General features: G+C 48.3%; 1 protein-coding gene across 11 annotated transcripts in view; it reads left to right on the plus strand.

Moving 5' to 3' along the window:
- KMT2D (lysine methyltransferase 2D) overlaps positions 1 to 20,963 on the plus strand; it is a 128,598-nt gene that overhangs the window by 68,387 nt on the left and 39,248 nt on the right. For all 11 annotated transcript variants that reach the window (XM_081939640.1, XM_081939641.1, XM_081939637.1 and 8 more), the window contains 10 exons: positions 1,158 to 1,208; positions 1,857 to 3,587; positions 3,843 to 4,019; positions 5,592 to 5,740; positions 6,556 to 8,732; positions 11,186 to 11,309; positions 13,578 to 13,668; positions 14,586 to 14,649; positions 16,025 to 16,257; positions 17,483 to 20,527. In XM_081939640.1, the coding sequence (XP_081795766.1) occupies positions 1,158 to 1,208; positions 1,857 to 3,587; positions 3,843 to 4,019; positions 5,592 to 5,740; positions 6,556 to 8,732; positions 11,186 to 11,309; positions 13,578 to 13,668; positions 14,586 to 14,649; positions 16,025 to 16,257; positions 17,483 to 20,527 (7,842 nt within the window). The remainder of the gene's footprint in view (positions 1 to 1,157; positions 1,209 to 1,856; positions 3,588 to 3,842; positions 4,020 to 5,591; positions 5,741 to 6,555; positions 8,733 to 11,185; positions 11,310 to 13,577; positions 13,669 to 14,585; positions 14,650 to 16,024; positions 16,258 to 17,482; positions 20,528 to 20,963) is intronic.

The following is a 20,963-nucleotide window of genomic DNA, read 5'->3' on the forward strand; positions in this document are numbered from 1 at the left end:
AGAATAGTTTTGGGTTGTCACCTTCTTATTTCCTTTCTTTTCTTCCATTCTGAGGATATCTGCAGCCCCTGTCATTTGCTCCACTGGACAACAACTGCTCAGGAATCTTTTTTCCTCCCCTGTGTTGAATGTTTGCTCTGCCAACTATGGCAAGAAAGTGGGTTAAAGGGAAGAGTCCCTATTGCCCTCCTTCTTCTACAAATACTTACTCGGATTTGTCTGGCTTTCTATAAACACAGACAGATATCTGATTTTTAAAACATTACACCATGCTTTGGATAAGTGATTTTGATCCCAAAAGGATGTTATATACTTAACAGTATATGACTTAGAGTGACTATGTATGAAGAGCCATGCTGGCGCAGTGGTTAGAATGCAGTATTGCAAGTGAATTTTGCCAACTGCCAGGAGTTCAGTCCTGACCGGCTGAAGATTGGCTCAGCCTTCCATCCTTCCAAGGCTGGTAAAATGAGGACCCAGATTGTTGGGAGCAAGAGGCTGACTCTGTAAACTGCTTAGAGAGGGCAGTAAAGCACTGTGAAGCAGTATATAAGTCTAAGTGCTATTGCTGGAGAAATGAAAGTTTTGGGACAAAATATTTTATCTTTTTCTTTTTTGAAGTGTTTTGAATTGATAGCCATTAGCAATAGTCAATTATTTTATGTTACTCATATAAATATATTATACACACACGTATGTATGTATGTATGTAAGTATGTATGTATGTATGTATGTATGTATGTATGTATGTGTACTGTATATTACACTATTATTTATTTGATTTGTATCCTGCCTTCCTTGTTTTGACAAATAACTCAAGGCAGTGAACGTATCCAACACATCTTCCTCCTCCTATTTTTTCCACAGCAACAATTTTGTGAGGCGGGTTGAGCAGAGAGAGAGAGAGAGAGAGTGATGGGCCCAAAGTCACCCAGTCAGCTTTCATGGCTAAGGCTGGATTAGAACTCACAGTCTCCTGCTTTCTAGCCTTAACCCCCAACCCAAACTGTCTTTCATAATATTAACATACTGTATATTTTGAAGGTTTGAAAATAACAAATTATGTGACTTGTTCAATAGCATTGAGTGACTGGAGAGGGGTTGTATGTGAGGGATCTTGTTTGCCTTCTCTCACCTTACTCTTATTTCTCTGACAGCAAAAGGCCAAAGATAACCGGGCAGCCCATCGCATCAACAAGGTGCAGAAGGTAGGTAAGACAATAGATATGAAACGGGATTGGTTGAAGCCAGGACAGGGAAATTTGGGGAAGCTAGGCCTGACATGCCGTGGTACCCGTATGGAATATATTCTTACCAAGGTTGTATGTAATTCTATGCCGCGAAAAGTTGAATCCTGTGTTGGATTTTGACACCTAACCTGTTCCCCTGAAAAGAAGATCTTCCCGGATAATAAGCCCATTCGGGCTTTTGAGCACATGTGCTAAAATAAGCCCCCCTCTAAAAAGAAGCCCTCCCTGAAAATATTGCAACACCGCAGCAGCCATGAGGTAACAATGCTCGCTGCCTCCTGCACCTCAAAAATAAAAAGACCTCCCCGAAAAAAAGGCCAAGCACTTATTTCAGGGTCAAAAGAAAATAAGACCCTGTCTTATTTTGGGGGAAATGGAATTTTTCAGTACACATTAATCAAATTTAGAGGGAGGCAGAACAGAGACCATTGATAGCGCCTCGGGGTTTTTCAAGGGTGACTTCAATACTCTTCTTCTCCTGCCTCCCCAGGAATATCTGGCTTTCCATGTCCATTTAAACTCTTCGTATTTTGCCTTTGCGTCTGCTCTTCCTGCATTGACGATGCCTTTGTCCCCCCGGGGCACTTTCTTCTCCTTTTTCCACAGCAAGCTGAGAGCCAGATCAGCAAACAAACCAAAGTGGAGGTGCTGCGAAGACCTGACCGCCCCATGCTTCATCTGCGCATACCATCTCAGCCGGGGGTGCTGCCTGGTGCCCCTCAGCCGTTGCCACCTTCTTCCTCTGCTGCTTCAGCCTCGGGACAGGCCCTCTACATTAATCACGCTGCAGCTCTGCCAAGTGGGCCGGGTATTGAGTCGCCCAGTGAGCTCTTCCTTAAGCTTCCCTCTTCTGCCACCAGTGCCCAGCCCCCAGTGCAAGTGCCTTTGCACGAGCCCTACGGCATGGCCTCTGCTTGCCCCCCACCAGATCCAGGTTTTCCTTCCCCCTCCTTGGTGGGCCAGAGTCCTACAGTGCCTAGCGACTTTGTCTCTTCCTCTTCTGCCTCCTCTGGACAATCTCCGCTCCTACCAAACCTTCGTCCATCCCCGCAAGCTGGAGAGTTGCAGCCCACCCCGCCTGGAACCCCAAGGCATCAGCCCTCCACGCCGGACCCTTTCCTTAAGCCACGCTGCCCCACTGGATCCTTGGAAAACTTGACTGTGCCTGGAAGCCCTCAGCGAGCTGCGCTTCTGCTTTCCCCCCCACCCTTTGGGGAGCAGCAAAAAAAGGGGTTGGATATCAAGAAGGAAGATTCCGGTCGAGGGATCGGCTCTCCTAGTTACAGCTGCAGCTATAGCAACTCCCCTTCTAGTGCTGTCCCCTCCAATGAAATGAAGGCCCCGGACGTTTTTAAAGCCCCGCTCACCCCACGCCAGTCTCAGGTGGAGCCACAAAGCCCAGGTTTAGGGCATCGTCCTCCAGATTCCCACCCTCTGGCTGCTTCCCCACCCAGCCAGGCTGATCTCTACAGGCAGTCGCCTTACCCAGATCCCTATGCCCAGCCCCCACTGACCCCAAGGCCTCAGCCCCAACCCCCAGAACCCTGCTGCGTTTTGCCTCCCCGCTCGTTGCCTTCGGACCCCTTCTCACGCATACCTGCCAGCCCACAGTCTCAGTCAAGCTCCCAGTCCCCTCTCACTCCCCGTCCCCTCTCCACTGAAGCCTTCTGCCAGTCTCCCGTCACTCCTCGCTTTCAGTCCCCTGACCCCTACTCCCGGCCCCCCTCCCGGCCCCAGTCCCGGGACCCCTTTGCCCCCTTGCACAAGCCCCCTCGGGCTCAAATGCCAGACGTTGGCTTCAAGCCGATGCCTGTCTCCCACAATACCCTGGCAGTTGGGAATTTCTCAGCGGTGCCACCCCCTTCTGAGTCCCACCCAAAGACCAACCAGCAGTCTCAGTTTATCCGCTCTCCTGGCGCCAGTGTCTTTCCCAGTGCTCAGCCGCAGATGCGGTTCACCTTCCCTCCCAATGAGTCCATCAAGAACTCTCCTTCACAAGGGGTCAACAGCCATTTTGCTCCTGGCAAACCTCAAAGCACAAGCTACGTTTCTTCACCGGGCTTCCACCAGGCTGGGAGCCCTCTGGTCCCAAGCAAAAACACCCCAGACCCCTATACGATCTCCCCGTTGCGACCTCCATCGGTGCTGCCCCAGCCGCCCCCTTCACAGCAAGATGGTGCCATGTCCTTTCTGCCACGAGGAGGCATGCCTTCAAGTGACAAGAGAGAGGAGGGGGCAATAGGGCCCCCCAGCAGGGAGCTGCAAGAACTGACGGCTGGCCAGGAGGGGGCCGTTGCCAGCAACGCTACCCAGTCAGAGATGGAAAAACAGCGCCAGGTGAGTGGATTACATTGGGCCAGGGAAGTTGGATTTCAGCTTTATGGGAACCAGAGCAGATGGACCGAGAGACAGGAAAGGCCTTAATGGCCTTTTTCCAGTCCAGCTACCTGAGCGCATAGCAATGAAGTGAAGGAGGGTACTAAAGAATTACGTGTGTCTTGAAGGTGGCAAGAAAGGCAGATTTGCTTAAAGGGCTTCTGAGCACAAGATACTCATCACTCTCTCTGCCCTGTTCCTTTGCTCCTCTACTAGCGTCAGAGGCTCCGGGAGTTGCTTATCCGTCAGCAGATCCAGAGGAACAACTTGAGGCAAGAAAAAGAGAGCGCAGCAGCCGCAGCCACCGGTGTTCAGTCCTCCTGGAACACTGAGGGCACCGGACCAGCCTTTGAGCAGATCAACCGCAGCATGACTCCTTACCCATCGGCACAGGTAGGGACTGTAGCCCCAGACGGAGACCTGGATCCAACTGCACTGTGACTTGTGGAATCTGACTTTCCATACAGTTTTTGATATATCCCCCAAAGGATTCTGTCAGGCACGAAAGATAGGGTCCGTGTTCGAAGGAACACTGTATTAAACCGATTTACTGGTATTGGTAAGGCATCATCTCAACTAGTTGTCAGCACCTGGGAAGAGTTAGATATGGGTCGACAGCACCCAAGAGAGGGTTGGACTTAATTCGCTTGTAGCTATGTAGGGATTCTGGGCTGATCTCCCTTTTCACCCTGCCCTCAGGTTCTTCCATGCCTTCTACAGATTCCATTCAGAGATCTGAAAGAGATCCTCTTTCTGACATTCTGGAACAGAGACAGTACCAGGGTCTAAATCTGCTCTATCTGTCATATGCATAACTTTTTACACATGCTGCTGGGTCCAGCGTTTTAAAAAAATCGATACCGCCCTGGTGGGTTAAACGTGTAGTGTTAAAACTATAATGCTAAATCGTGTTAAATCTAGTGAGATAAATGTTCAAATGAATATACTTGGGTGATGCCCTGAGTGCACTAAACTTTGTACATTATTTATTTTATTTACCGTATTTTTCAGAGTATAAGACGCACCGGAGTATAAGACGCAGCAAGGTTCTGAAGAGGAAAATTAAAAAAAAAAATTTTTTTTGCACTCTGCAAACCTCCTCAAAATTGCCCATTTTTCACAAAAACAGGCTTGTTGGTTCCCCCCCCCCCCCAAAAAAGTGCATGAATAGCCCTTAGGAGGTTTGTAAAGTGCTCCTGGGGAGTGCCCCTCCCCAAAAAACGAGCAATAAATGGCCCGTTTTTCACGAAAACAGGTCCGTTTTTTTGTCTCAAAAAGGGCATGGATAGCCTTTAGGAAGCTTATAGAGTGCTGGGGGCTGGGGGGGGGCAACAAACGGGCCGTTTTTCACTCATTTCTGCCCTCCCCAGCCCCCAGGAGCTCTCTGAAAGCCTTCTACAGGATATGCACAGACATTTTTGTGAAGGGGGCGGAGTTTCAGGAGGCAAAAAACGCTGTATTCAGTGTATAAGACACACCTAGATTTTCAGCCTCTTTTTTGAGGGAAAAAGGTACGTCATATTCTGAAAAATACGATATTTTCTATTTATTAAGTTTTTATGCCGCCCATCTCCTCTATAAGGTGACATTACATTATGACTTTCTGGAAAGTGTTTTACTCTATATAGAATTCATACTAACGGAAGACAATAGTTGTAGTTCAGGGTTGAACTGTGGGTGCTCTCTGAACTTGGTTGTTTTCTTGCCTGTGTTTCATTAACCAACAACGTAATATCAACAGTGCTAAAAGTCTGTAGACGTCTTGGATGAGAAGTGAAACATCTTCGCAAGAAAAAACAAGAAAGTCCAGGTGCCGCCTGAAAATTGCTAGTATGATGATGTTAGCTAGCTGGGAATAAAATGCGGGCAAGAAAACAACCAAGCTCAGAGACACAACGACCCCAAGAACTCATACTGTTCTGTCAAGCAATAATAGTTTTGAATATTGATTCTTCCTTTCCGTAGGACAAGGGACTACTTGGCAGCCTGGGGAGCGCTCCAGGAGGCAGCAAGCTGCCCAGTGGTGTGATGGTACAGCCATCCTATATACAGGAGGACCGAGGGGCCCGGCCACCTCCAGCGGCAACACCCTCTGCCATGGATATCAATGGCAGGTAAAACTCTAGCTGGTGGTAGAAAAGCCAATCCAGTCACAATAGCAAGATGGACTGAAGGAAAGAGGCAAATCATTGATCAGTAGGTCTCACTTTCTAGCCAACAGGAGGTATCTTGCTTGTTTGTGACTCACTCTACCTACTTTTATGCACCTCCCCCCCCCCAAAGCATCCTAGAATTGAGCCGCAGTGGCGCAGTGGTTTGAATGCAGTACTGCAGGCTAATTCTGCTGACTACCAACTGCCTGCAATTTGGCAGTCCAAATCTCATCAGGCTCAAGGTTGACGCAGCCTTCCATCCTTCAGAGGTCGATAAGATGAGGACCCAGATTGTTGGGAGCAATAGGCTGACTCTGTAAACCACATACAGAGGGCACTGCCAAGCGGTATATAAGTCTAAGTGCTATTGCTATTGTGCCACAGAAATTCAGTGCTAAAACAATGATATCGAGTAGCAGAAGCAAGCTGTTCATATTACTCGTTTATTAAATTTACATTGCTGCCCAATTCTTGGAAACTGTGGTTTACAAATGATTTAAATGGGAAAAAAGTTTCAAACAAAAGGATAGAGGTGGCAGAATAGTAAAACTGGATAGAAACAGACACTAGTCGCAACTGCCACCTAGTAGGGAAACTGACCCCTATTTTTGAGGATTTCTTCATACTGGCACCATTATATTATCTAGGGGGGAGGGGGAGTTATGAAAGATATTCATCTATCAAATTTGTAAATTTCCCATCTCGCTGTTTGGGCCGACTCCAGAAAGCCATTTAGGTTATCCAACCCATTTTTTAAAAAATGTCTCCTTTTTCAGGCCATCGGTGACAGCAGCTTCCCAGCCGTTTTATCCCCGCAGTGTCTTCCAAACGCCACCTACACAGCAACAGATGTGGCAACAGCAGCAGCAGCAGCAGCAGCAACAACAACAACAACAACAAGCAGCATCCATGCGTCTCCCGATCTCTTCACGTTTCCCCCAGCCCCCCACCCAAGACCTAAGCCGACAAACTTTGGGAGGCCTGGCGCCACGCCTGCCCGGACCTGGTGAACAATTTCAGACTTCCTCTGGCCCACTGGGAGCCCAGTTCATTGAGTTGCGGCACCACATCCCAAAGGGAGTGCTAGGAAGTGGAGCTGGCCCTCCCTTCATCCAACAGAATCTGCAGGCTCGACCCAGATTCTTCCTGCCTGGGAACGATAGCACCAATCAGGCTTTGAAAGCTTCTGTTATGCCTGTGCAGGCCCCTGTCCTGGGAAGCCAAGGCCTACAATCACAGAAGATCCCTATTTCATCCTCTCTTCAGGATTCAGAGATGAGCAATAATCATCACTCTCATGCCAAGGCCATTCCCCAGTTGATATTGCCCCCCGGCAACATGGAGGTGCGACACATCGCAGCTCGAACACCCTCTTCATCTGTCCCTAAAGATGTACCCCTCACCTCAACTAACATCGATTCTACCCCAGCCGCTGGCAAGAATCAGCTAGGTCTGGTCAGTAGGCCATTAGCTTGCGAGGTCCCTGTGGAACCCGATTTGGATGATGAGTTTGATTCTCACAAGGATCTTGTTGAAGATGACGATGACTTGGCCAACTTAAGCCTTGATCCAGACGTTGCCAAGGGTGATGATGACCTTGACAACCTGGATAACCTGGAAACCAATGACCCGCACCTCGATGATCTATTAAATGGTGATGAGTTTGATTTGCTGGCATATACAGACCCAGAGCTGGATACTGGAGATAAGAAGGATATCTTCAATGAGCATCTGCGGTTGGTGGAATCTGCCAACGAAAAGGCTGAACGTGAGGATCGGCTTAAAAAAGAACCCTCCGTAAGTCCCTACCTCAAGGATGCTCCTTCTGCTGGTGTTGGCAAGCCAGATGAACAGAAGGCACCATTAATTCCCAGAGATGATGTTCCCAAAGTGAAAGAGGGACTTGGTCTTCTTCAGGTTCCCTGTTCATCTTCGGCAAGGGTGTCTCCATCCCCCATCCTTGCCACCTTCAAGGCCCAAAGCGACCTGCTGGACAGCAAAATGCCTAGCCTGCCAGCTGATATCAAACCCAAGATAGAAGAAGGGTGTTTAAAATCCTCGCCCTGCCAGTTTAACACTAGCACTGTAGAGAAGCCTCCTGTGAAATCTGAAGGAGCAGAGAAAATGATTGCTACCTTAGGAGTCAACATCAAAACCAACCAGAGTCTTATGAGTCCCGGTGGAGTGCAACTTGGCATGACTCAGTTCCACAGCAACAATCACCCTCCCACATCAGATAAAATCCTCTACAGCACCCAAACTCGCCCATCGCTTATTCCTGTCTCAATGCCCAACAACACTAATTCCATCCTGGAAAAGTTTGAGCTAGATGGAGGACCCTTGAGTTTGAGTAGCAGTCAACAGCATTCTCCAGCTGATGAACTAGACAAAATGGAGAGCTCCTTGGTGGCCAGTGAGCTCCCTCTCCTGATTGAAGATCTGCTGGAGCATGAAAAGAAGGAACTGCAGAAGAAACAGCAGATGTCTGCCCAAATGCCAGGGGGTTCCCAACACCTCCAGCCCCACACTGTATTGGCACATCCTGCTCCCCCTCCCCAACCTCATGATGGGCAGCTAGTAAGCCCTCAGCAACAGCTTCAGTTGAGCATTGTGGCCAGACCACAGGGCATGGTGGGCAACCAGCAACTGATGCAACAGCAGCAGCAGCAACGTCTGGCTGGCCCCCAGCAAAACCAAGGGCTAGCACCACACCTGGCAGTGCCTCAGAACCAATCTCAACTGCTTACCCCCCAGCATGGCATGCAGGCAGCTCACAGCCAGCAGAACCAACAGCAGCTCTTAGCCCAGAAGAATATGCAAGGTGTCCAGCAGCAGCAGATGATGGGACTTAAGCCTCAGCAAATTGTGATGCAACAGCAGCAGCAGCAACAACAGCAGCAGCAGCAGCAACAGCAACAGCAGCAGTTGGCTAACAGTTTCTTCCCTGATACTGGTATGTGTCAGGTGTAAAAGATCAGGACCGCATGCAAAGTTCCAGTTAAACTTTATTACTAATTATACCTATACTTAAGCATCTACTCAGCTAATGGTTAGCACTAACTTGACATTAGATAAGGATCAATGGAATTCAAGAGGGTTGGATTTGGTCCATTTGTGACTCTATAGAGACTCTAGGCTGATCCCTCTTTTGCCAGATTCTGCCATTCTTTCTCTTACATGATGGGAATTACAGCTAATCCCCGGGTTGCGAGGGTTCATTTAGCACCCAGCGCCCGTTCGAAGTTGTGAGATAAGCACCTCCTAGTGTTTACGAGCAAGTCCCAAAATTACAAATGTTGCAGCACCACAGCAGTTCACCCTTACGAAAGACTGCAGGTCAGCAACAGTCCCCCTATTCCCCCGCTCCCCATAGCTGCTTCCCCTCCCATCCTTCCGGGGCTGGACTCATTTACCTTGCAAGATCGGTCTCCTCTCTGCCACGGTTACTTTGCTTTTGAGGGACAGGAGAGTTGAGGGAAGCTTTTGGGTGTCGTAATATCGTGCGAGTTCAGGCACTTACTCTCTTTTGCAGTGACTGGGTGCCTGAACTCTTGCGAGATCAGAGACCTCAGAAACATTCATTCTCGGCGCGAAAGCTGTTTGTGGTGCCTGCCTTCTGCTCCTCCTCCCCAACTCCTTTCCGCCGCCACCAGGATACTTTTTGCTGAGACAGAGACTGAAAGCTGCTTCACGGAGGAATTCTCTCCCTTTCGAAATGCCCCATAGACATCTATGAGACCTTTTAAAATGGAGGGATTCACTTTCTTTTGGAACACCCCATAGACCCCTATGAAGCCTTTGGAAACGGAGCAAATCGCTCCATTTTCAAAGGCCTCATAGGTGTCTATGGGGTGTTTCAAAATGGAGGGATTTGCTCCAGTTTCAAAGGCCTGATAGGCGTCTCTGGGGCATTTCAAAATGAAGCAAATCCATCCATTTTCAAAGGCCTCATAGGTGCCTATGGGGCATTTCAATACGGAGCAAATCCCTCTGTTTTCAAAGGCCCCACACAGTTGCATACAGATGAAGGATCCAGTCTCCGTCAGGTCTCCATCTGGATGAAAAGTGTCCCGGTGGTGGTGGAAAGGAGGTGGGGGATGAGTAGGTGACAGGCACCGCAAACACTTTTCGCGCCCAGGAGCTTCCATTGACTCTCTCACTTCCTCAGAGCAAAAGAAACAGTGGGCAGAAAGGAGACAGATCTTTGCAAGATAAGTGAGTGCAGCGCGGCAAGGAGTAGGAAGTATGAGATATCTTAGTGAGTTGGGGAGGCCTTGGGGGCCTGCTCCATCACTATTCCCCCCCCCCCGGTCTTCCCCACCCTGAGATACCTCATGTGCACTTAATGAACTGTGCATTCACCTACACATTAAATTAACGAATGCATGCACGAAAGCAGGGTGTGATCTCATTCAAGGTACGAATTCACTCCCACAAATCATCGAGGTACAAATGGAATGGGCAGACTCAATTACATTCATAACTTGAGGACTCCCTGTATATCAGCCTATTTATTTCATTTTGGCCAGGATATGTAGAGTTCTTAATTGCCATTATGCAAGTCCTGCCTTAATTGCAAGTTAAAATATGCTATTCTAACTAATTAAAGGGGCTAACAGGAAAGGAAATATTTGGAGAATTGAATCCCATGGCATTTTCAATGCCAAACCTGATCTAAATTCAAAGGCAGTCTTTTCTCAATCTGCTAAGAAAAAGACATAGTTTAACATGAATAACAAATATCCAAGAGTGCAATATACAGTATGTGTGTGTGTGTACATTCTGTTTTCAATGTGATACGAGCGAATCAGCCTAGATCACACCTATCCTTTATTTTCATCTTATCACTTCTATCTACTGACTTAAATAGCTTCAGCCAACCGGGAGCTGTGCAGTAGCACATCTGAGAAACGCATCAAAATTCCATAGGGCATATCTATATGTAACTATGCGTACAGGGAGGATATCATATCAGTCAGGTGCGATTTATACCTATGAAGAAGAGAAGACTTAGAAAAATTACCTTTACCATGTGATCTTCGCTCTAAAGAATTAGTTCTCTGTGAGTTTGGAGGTGTCATATGGTGAGCTCGATTCACTCCCATATTAGAAAGCCTGAAGCTGCTGTAGATTAGTGGTGATGTTTGTTTGAGTTTCCTGTATGCAAGCAATAGAAATCCAGGTGATCATTAAATGGCAGCAGAGATTTAGAGTTTAATATTTCCAGCAAGTCTTCAGCAAGGTGTGATTTTTCTGGTCAACTAACTGTTTGTTTTAGTGAATTATGCATTAGATCACAAGTGCTTTTAACGTTGAGATATCAGCAATGCATAGCCTCCTCATGTGTTGGTCTCTTTTCTCTCTCGTTTGCACCTCCCACCTCCTGTCCCCCATGTGCTTGTCAAGATCTAGATAAATTTGCTACTGAGGACATAATGGATCCCATTGCCAAAGCCAAGATGGTAGCTCTAAAGGGTATCAAGAAGGTCATGGCGCAAGGCAGCATCGGGGTTGCTCCGGGCATGAACAGGTAAGCAGAAAACTGGGCCGTTGATGGAGCAGAAGGTTTTAAGGCAGGATGCCCATGTAACAATAGCAACATTTGCTCGATACAATTTGAGCTTCTTCCTCATTTCATTATTAAATTCAAATAGCAAGCTTTGTAAGTAAAAGATAAATGATTATTTGAACCAGCCCTCCTGCCTGAGTTAATATAGTAGTCTGGTGCCCACTGAACTTGAAATGTTGGGGTCTGTGCTCCAGAGTAAGTAGAGAAGGGCTACTCTAGCTTACATGGCAGAGTATCTTTAATTTTCATTGGATTATTGAAGAGATAATCATTATTAATATTACATGAGTGTTCTGGAAGCAAAGACAGTGGCTTTCTAATTATGGCTCCTGATGAGATACTTACATTACAATAATAAAAACTTTAAAAGGCCATTTGTCCCGTCCTTTCTTTTGAAGGAAGTTCTTGCTTAACAACCAGTTGCATGGTTGTTAAGCAAAATCGCTTAATGGTTGTTACGGTTCCGGCAGACCCCTCAAAAGCTACTTATGACTCAGTCCCAAAATCACAGCTGTTGCACCACTCCCGTGGTTGTTTGTCGCTACAACTGACCACAGAAATGTTGCATTGTTCCCGCATCTACTCTCCCCCCCTTGGGTCCGCTCAGGCAGGGGTGAAATGCTACTGCTTCAGACTGGTAGTAAAAAAAAGAAAAAGTTAAAAAAAAAAGTTATGTTCATCAGCTGTGCCCCGTGATTTTTATTATATATAATCTAAACCCCACGGTACAGCTGTTCCTCCCCCCCCCCGCTGTTCTACTTACTGTTGCAGACTTAGAAAAGCCTTCTTAGCACCTGTGGTGCGCATGTGCGGACGAAGCAAACCACTAGCAGATTTCAGAGCGTTTCACCCCTGCGCTCAGGCCTTTCCTCACCATCAGTGGGGTCTCCACAGCCTTTTTTCTCCCCCATTAGATCCCTGCAGAGCTTGGGCCTCCTCCCACTCACCCTCTGTCACTGATTGCACACTCGGAAAATCTTTGGCGCTCTGGAGCTTTCTGCAGTGCTGTGTAACCTGGGTGGCCTCACGGCACGTTTCCAGAAGCAGCTACCATTTTCCAAGTGATCAAAATTGAATGTGACCACTTGGGAAATGGCGGCTGCTTCTGAATCACATCATGCAGCTGCCTGACAAAGCAGTCCCTTCTGCTTCTGCACAGCACTGCATGTGCCTCCTCGGAAACTTTCACCAATCTGGAAGGTCATGAATCGAATAAAAAGGTCACACCTTGTTTGCTTCCTTGGGGCCAAGAGGTTGCACCTGCACCCCAGACATCTCCACAGGGCCTGTGTACCAAGGCCAGCATCAGTTGGAAACAAATATTTTGTTCACTCTTTTGGTTTGCTTGATATGCCAACAACTTACCAGCATGTTTGCAGATTCCCAATAATTTAACTTTAATTCTCCTCAAAGCAGTTTAACCTGCTCAGCATAGAAATCAGTTAGCTCCATGTTGGCTAACATAAAAGCATTAAAAGTTTGTTTGGTAGGGTTTTTTTTTTTTTGCATTGACTGAAGTAAACTTTCTTTAATTCTTGTTGATACTGAAGATTTTAAAATTTCCCTCACCAAGCAGCATAAATAATGATCCAGGTCCTTCCATTCACCTGACATGCATCCCAAATTATCTGATTATTAGTTGGATTACATTTTTTTAAAAAAAGATAATATTTGCTGTCTAATATAAGTAGGAAAATTATTACATTATCACAGAAGTATTAAAATTCTACCATGAACTAACATTTTTAAATTGAAGTGTTTCTATGATTGAAACTTCATCTGATACAACAGCCTTAGAATCTAAACACAATCGAACAGAAGCCAAAATAAAAAAAATATTCACACAAAATTTGTGGCATGAGAAGTAAATGTATAATTCCTAGTGGGATTATAGTGAGATAAAGTTTATGACAAATATATACAGAATTAAATGCATGGAAACAAGCATAAAACATTTTCTAATTCTGGTTGCAAAGTACATTTTAGGTAGGATACTCCATAACAAAATCAAAGGCACAATTGAGATCACTACCAAAAATTGTTGAATTATGTAGTGCCATCAGTCTCAGACAATGTGGTCATTAGTGAAGGAAGATGGAAATTGCAGTCCAAAAGCTTAATGGAGATCCAGATGTTGCCCATCCAATCCTAGACTAATACTAGCTGTATCCATTGTATTTATATGGTTTCTTCCAATCACTCTCTGTCCTGCATCCTTCCTCCTTCTAGGCAACAAGTCTCCTTGCTGGCTCAGAGGTTATCTGGAGCTTCATCTTCATCTGAAGTGACAAATCACATTTTACCTGTAACTGGAGGGCAGGTGAGCAGTGATTGGCAGGCTGTGTGAGATTTTCTATTGGTGGGTTTGGGGGGAGTTGAGGTGATTCAGTTGGTGTCAGGTGCAACAACCAAACCCACATGTGCAGAGTTCAAGCGAATTACTTTATTCTGCCTATAATACAGGAATCTTCCCCAAGCCTGGCAGCCTTCTCCTGGGAGCTATTACATAAGGCCCTGCCAAGGAACCTTGGGGATTGGGGTGGGGTGGGGGTGGGGGTTGGTTGGTCATAGCCCTTTTGCTGTTGCGCAGCAAGTCCAGGCTGACTCTGTGCTTGATCCCTCATCCCTGCCAAGCTGAATGTTTCTGGACAATTGGCAGTGGAGAATAAGAGATGCTACAGAGAGAATAGTAGGTGGAGATTCATTTCAACCAGGGGTGAAATCCAGCAGGTTCTGACAGGTTCTGGAGAACCGGTAGTGGAAATTTTGAGTAGTTTGGAGAACCGGCAAATACCACCTCTGGCTGGCTCCAGAGTGGGGAGGGAATGGAGATTTTGCAGTATCCTTCCCCTGCCACGCCCACCAAGCCACACCCACAGAATCGGTAGTAAAAAAAAATGAATTTCACCACTACCCCATACACTTGGAACACAGAGTGTGATGGGAATGGAGATTTTGCAGTATCATGTCTCTGCCACGCTCATCAAACCACACCACGCCCACCAAACCACGCCCACCAAACCAGTAGTACAATTGAATTTCACCACTGATTTTAACCATAAAAGTTTATTATGTTATTTTTAAGTTATCTCAAGGAATAAAGTATAGGAGGGGGAGGTTTTTTTTATAAAAAAAATCCATTTTGAGATAGTTTGTGCATAAATGAAATGCCTATTGTAAAATATTTTTAAAAAGATAAGGCTGCTTATAGTTATTATAATTTAAACTTCCTTGCAGGAGCGCAACAATGATTCAGCACAGGCTCGTCCGAATCCTCCAACCTTTGCTCAAGGTGTCATCAGTGAGTAGCTGGCCACCTAGACTGGGTTCTCTGGGTAGTGCTTTTCTTTAAAGTCTCTTCTTGGCTCATCTTACATACAATACAGTCATTTGCGGAGATCATTTCGGATTGCTTAATTTGGAATAGCTATTGCTTTCTGGTTCCAAGTACAATTTCTGTGCTGCATAAATATTTCTGTTCAGGAACGTGTGGAAGGTTGACACAAAAGGCTAGCAACGTAATTCTTATTTGTATTGGTTTGTTGCGTTAAAACCAAACTTGGTACACAGATGATTTACTCTCTGGAAACAAATACTGTGGGAGTAAGACACCCCTAACACTCCTTGGGATGTGTGTTCTGTTACAATACAGCCTGTTGTGCAATGGCTTCTACTGCCGTAAAATGGCTTCTACTGTACAGCGCAGTGGAGTTGCCATGGTAACGGCTTCACAGTACTCCACAAGGGGACTCCCCGTGGTAAGGTGGAAAATCCAACATTAGAAATTACCGACTTTTCCCCCCTATAAATAAATACCCTGACAACGACAGGTTATCAGCTAGTTGCTATAAAAACAGACTGAACATTTTTTTAAAAACTGGCTGAAGACTGTTGAAAAATAATATACAACCCTGAAAATGACTGTTGTCATTCAATCATATTTTCTTTTTTAGTCTACATGCAATTGGTAGATCCAATAACTTTGTAAAGCACTTACTGGATGCTAGTTGGCATGCTGAAAAAAGGAAGAGAAATGTCTTGTCATCTTTAGCTCTATTGAATAAGTGGTTTGTTTGCCAATACAAATAAGCATTTTTAAGAGCAGTTCATACTTTGTGATGTTTCTGGGGTGCCTTAGTTACCCACAGAGATGCCTGAACAGGAGAAGTGTTTTCACCGAAACTAGCCTGTCACATTGCAGTGCAATAATGTGGTTTGCTGAATTCTGGCTTAGTGTAATGTGTGAAATCTGCCATTGTAGTTTGATAGTCAGGCTTTATCCAACGTACTGTGTAAGCCAGGTCATTATGACATTCCAGAAACCACGTTTTAACTAATAACATTAATATTAATAACAATGTTAATATGATGGAGGCAGCAGCACCAGCGCCTAATACAGCACATTTGTCGTTTTTGTGTTCCTTCTTTCTCATCCTGAGATATTAGTTCCTAGCACAAAAAATAAATCCAGAAAAACCGGAGGAAGGGGGAGGGGGAAAAACCCTGAAGATTTTAATATCAAGCAAGCAAATGTACCTAGCCTGCGCTGCTTCCTGCAGTGTTCTGTCTTGACTTGCTGCAGATGTTAGCAATTTTTGTTTTTTCCTATGCAAGGCATGATTCACAGGCGTGGCTCTCCAGCTACCCAAATCCTCCTCTTCTGTTTCCATCTCCAGATGAGGCTGATCAGCGTCAGTATGAAGAGTGGCTTTTCCACACCCAGCAGCTTCTCCAGATGCAGCTGAAGGTGCTGGAGGAGCAAATTGGGGTGCACCGCAAGTCCCGCAAGGCCCTGTGTGCCAAGCAGCGGACGGCTAAAAAGGCCGGCCGTGAGTTCCCGGAGGCTGACGCTGAAAAGCTGAAGCTCGTAACTGAGCAACAGAGCAAGATCCAAAAGCAGCTGGATCAGGTATGTTCCCGTATCGGGGCTCTCTCTACGCCCGGTTCCTGATTTGACCAAGAAAGTGGCACATGTGCCTGCGTTTCTGTGCACACGTGTACAACATTAGCAGGCCCTAGGTTATTTATTCATGTATAGTTTAGTTCACCCAGTAACAGAGAGCTGTTGGTGCGGTTTCAACTGTGGCTGAAAGATCCTCAAAGATAATCACCAGCTATGGAAACAGAACCAAAATAACGTAAGAATGGGCGAGATGGGCGGCACACACAAACTGAATAAATAAAATAAGAATAACAACTAGTAACCTATAAGAACAAGAGATTTGTTGTTTCCTCTGGAGTGAGGGGTGCTAACAGAGGAAGACGAATGAGAGTTTGAACAAGTTAAGGTAAAGATCAGTCAATCAGAATAGAGTTGGGAGGGACCTTGGAGATCTTCTAGTCCAGTGGTTCTCAACCTTCCCAATGCCGCGACCCTTTAATACAGTTCCACATGTTGTGGTGACCCCCAACCATAAAATTGGTGTCTCGGTTCCTAAGACCATCAGAAATATGTGTTTTCCGATGGTCTTAGGCAACCCCTGTGAAAGGGTCGTTCGACCCCCAAAGGGGTCCCGACCCACAGGTTGAGAACCACTGTTCTAGTCCAACCCCCTGCTCAAGGAGGAGACCCTACACCAGTGATGGCGAACCTATGCGACACATGCCGGAAGTGGAATTCAGAGCCATCTCTCTGGGCACGCCAGCCATCACCTATTGCTCTTTTGGGTTCCAGCATGCATGTGTGCGCCATCCAGAGGGTCTTCGCACACACGGGAATGCTAGAAACCGGAAGAGCAGCTCCCTGGCGCGCACTCCATGCCGAAAAGGTTCACCAACACTGCCCTATACCTTTTCTGTCCAGTCTTTTCTTAAAAACCTGCAGTGATGGGAGCACTACAACTTCTGAAGGCGGGCCGTTCCATTGGTTAATTGTTCTCGCTGTTAGGAAGTGTCTCCTTAATTCCAGGTTGCAGATTGTGATGTCCAATGAAAACGAGGAGGAGAGAATTGAATTGCCTAGGGAACTGGGGCAATTGCTAGGCAGAAGAGCAGGTGGAGATAGTACATTTTCAGTGGGGAGATTAGAGTTCTATCCTTGACCCTTCAGAGCAAAGAGAGTTGCCCTCTCCTGGGGAATAGAAAAGGAGATAAGCCGGGGAGTTGCTTCTGATGTTCTCTTTCCCACTCCACAGGTCCGAAAACAACAGAAGGAACATACCAACCTCATGGCTGAGTACCGCAACAAGCAGCAGCAGCACCAGCAACAATCCTCCACGGTCATGGCCCTCAGCCCCTCCCAGAGCCCTCGTCTCATGAACAAGCTTCCCGGCCAGTTGCTTTCTACTCACGGCCTCCAGCAGGGGACACAAGGCCTGCCTGGTCAGGCAGGGGGCCTGCGCCTCCCTCAGGCTGCGCCCATGGCCGTGCAACAGGGCTTACCGTTCATGAGTCAGCAACAGTCACCGTTGCCACCCCCATCCGGGGCCACCCCCGCCAGCAATTTCTTTCCTGGCAACCGCCTGTTACAGGAGAGGCAGCTGCAGCAGCATAGGCTGCAGCTGGCTCAGAAGCTGCAGCAGCAGAACTTCATGGGACAAATGACCATGCAGCAGCAGCAGCAGCAGCAGCAGCAAGGCATGATGGGACAGATGTCTGTACAACAACAGCAGCAGCAGCAACAACAACAACAGCAGCAGCTTCAGCTTCAGCAGCAAAACCTGATGGGACAGGTATCCGTGCAGCAGCAGCAGCAACAGCAACAACAAAGCACAATAGTCCAATCAGGTTTGATGGGTCAGCCGCCACCGCCACCCCCACCAACCCCGCAGCCAAATCAGAACCTGCTCCCTAAGCCGCAAGGGCTGCTGAACAGCCAGCCAGGAGCTGTGATCCAGCAACTCTCTCCGCAGCAGCACCAACAGCAGCAGCAGCAGCAAGTCATCCTAGGGCACTCCATGCTGCAGCAGCATCAGGGTGTGTTAAGCCACCAGGCTGCCCAGAGGCCAATGGTGTTGACTCCTCAGCAACATCGGGCCCTGAGTTGTCCTCAGCAGCTGGCCCAGCAGACTCAGGGGATGATGGGGCACCGGCTTCTTTTGTCTCCTCAGCAGCAGCAGCAACAGCAGCAGCCGCCCCCACCGCCACTAACACCACACCAGGCAGGGCTCCTTGGCCAGCAGAGGTTGCTAGGCCAACAGCAGCAGCAGAATTCCCTAGCCCAGCACCAGGCCCTCCTCAGCCAGGGGCAGGGCACGCAGCCAGGAATGTTGTCCCAAGCCCCTCCACCAAGTGCCCTTAGCCAAGGGCAGGGCATAGCCCCCGAGCCTATCCAGCACTTTGCGCAGCAGGGGTCTCTGAACCAGCCCCTGCACTCAAGTCAGGGAATGCAGCCAGCCCTGCCAGCACAGCAGCAGCAGCAGCAGCAGCAGCAGCAGGGCTTGGCTGTCAAGGAACAGCAGGGAGGGCCAGAAGGCTCCAGCGTCCTTCCCCAGGAGGGTGCAGTCCTGCAGCAGCAACAGCATCGGCCTCATTTAGGAGGTCAGGAGCTGGGAGGGCAGATGAATCCCCCCGACCAGCAAGGGATGCCTGGCCATGGAGCCCCTTTGCAAGAGCAGCCCCCTCAGCTGATGCTCCAGCAGCATGGGGAACCCCAGAAGCAGCAGCCGGCCGATCTGGGCCAAGCACAGCAGCTTCACCTGGACTCTCAGCAGAAGAGCCTGCTGGGCCCGATGCACTTGCAGATGCAGCAGCAGCAGCAGCAGCCAAACAGTAACCTGCAGCAGCAAGGCAGCCATCCGCAGCAGCCGTTGCGGAGTCACCCGGCAATGGATAGCATCTTGCAGCAAGAGGTGTCTCCCCAGCAACCGCCGCACCACCACCATCAGCACCGGGAGGCCCCTCAGCCTCCCCATTTGCTTGGTCAGCAGATGGAGCAGCAAAGCCAAGGGCAGAACCCCATGGCTCCACAGCAGAGGATGGTGGGCCAAAACCTGGAACAACCTTCCAAAGGCTTACCGGGCCAACTTGCACAACAGCAGCAGCAGCAGCGCCTTCAAAGCCCAGCTGGAGCTTCCAAAAACCCTGGGTTGATCATGTCATTGCAGCAGCAGCAGCAGCAGCAGCAAAGCATGATGGTTCCACAGTCATCGCCCCAAGGCCAAAACTTCCTGGCCAGCCCTATAATGGGTCAGATCCGGGCTCAGCTTCAGGGAGTCATCTCTAAAAACCCACAGCTCCGGAACCTCACTCCTCAGCAGCAGCAGCAGCTGCAAGCTCTGCTCATGCAGCGGCATCAGCAGAATTTGCTGCAGCAGAACCAAGCGTTGCGGCAAGGCAGCCCTTATCCAGGGCAGGCCCAGGTGTCATTGGACCAGGGCCGGCCGGCTGCTCCCCAGCTTCCCCTCCCCGGCCCCATGGGACAGCAGATCCCAAGGCAGCCCCCTCTTGCTGTATTCCAGTTTCGTCCCGAGCAGGGATTTGCTGCATCCGCTGAGCACCAGAAGGTCCCGGTGAACCAGCAGGTGGCCACCAGTCCTCACCAGCAGGGGGCACCAAGGCTTCCGACTCCTCAGACTCCCTCCGTTCCCTTGAGCGTTGCTGGTGTGTCCTCTCTACCACCGCAGCATCTCAGCCCTTCAGAGCCAAAGAGACCATCCCCATTGCTCCTGGCTAAAAGCCCTGAACAGCAGCCGGCTCCCAGCCAGAAACACCAGCCGACCACTCCCAGTCCCCTGCTCTCACCTAACCCAGCGCTTTTCGCTCCAAACACAAAGGAAATGGCTCTTGGCCCCGGGAGCTTCAGAGACTCAGTGTCCCCCACCAAAGTGCCCATGGAACCAGCAGCGGTCAACGGGCAGACGAGGGAATTGGCTTCCTTGGCTGTGGGGAAAGCTTTGCCCCAATTGGGAGACCCTCTCCTTGTTTGTATCAAACAGGAACCCAGGGAAGAGGTAGCCCAGTGTGCACTGATGAGTGGCCCCCAGCCAGTCAAGCGGGAAGCAAACGGGGAGCCTGTCTCGCAAGCAGCCACTGTGGCAGCTGCTGTTGCCGCTGGCACGGTGCCCACTAACAATAACAGCCTCAGCCGCACTGAAGCCGGCCACCTCTTGCTACAGAAATTGCTACGCGCCAAGAACGTCACGCTGGGGGCTCAGCGCTCGGGCGATGTCAACGGGCACGTGGACGGCAAATTTGCTGGGACGGAGGGCCGATTGCAGATGGCGCCAGATGTTCGGGAGGTAAGCATAAAGGGAAAGGGAACAGTGGTGGCTGCAGTTGCAGAAAGCCCTGCTTTTTGAGCCCACCTTCTCCTGTGATATCTTGGGGGTTAATGAATACCCAAATTGAAAACTATATCTGAAAGCCAGTCCCATTTACCCAATGGCAGAGAAGGTATTTTTGGCACTGTGGAATGGATTTTACGAAGAATCGATTGAAAAAGGTCTCCTTTTGGGAGAAGGATATCCTTTATAAAAGAAGAGAGGCATGAGGTAGGGCCATCCTCAGCTTTTAATGGGCATCGCTTCTCTACCACTTGGGAGAGGGATAAAATCACTAAAAGGGACTTGAATCAGAATGTCCAGAGTCCCCCCCCCCTGCCCCACCCCAAAATAACCCAGGAGGAAAATTTTCATTTTATTTACTTATTTATTTATATCCTGCCTTGACGATTTT

This window comes from Natrix helvetica, assembly GCF_964273705.1.
Source record: "Natrix helvetica genome assembly, chromosome: 1".
NCBI classification, from domain to species: Eukaryota; Metazoa; Chordata; class Lepidosauria; order Squamata; family Natricidae; genus Natrix; species Natrix helvetica.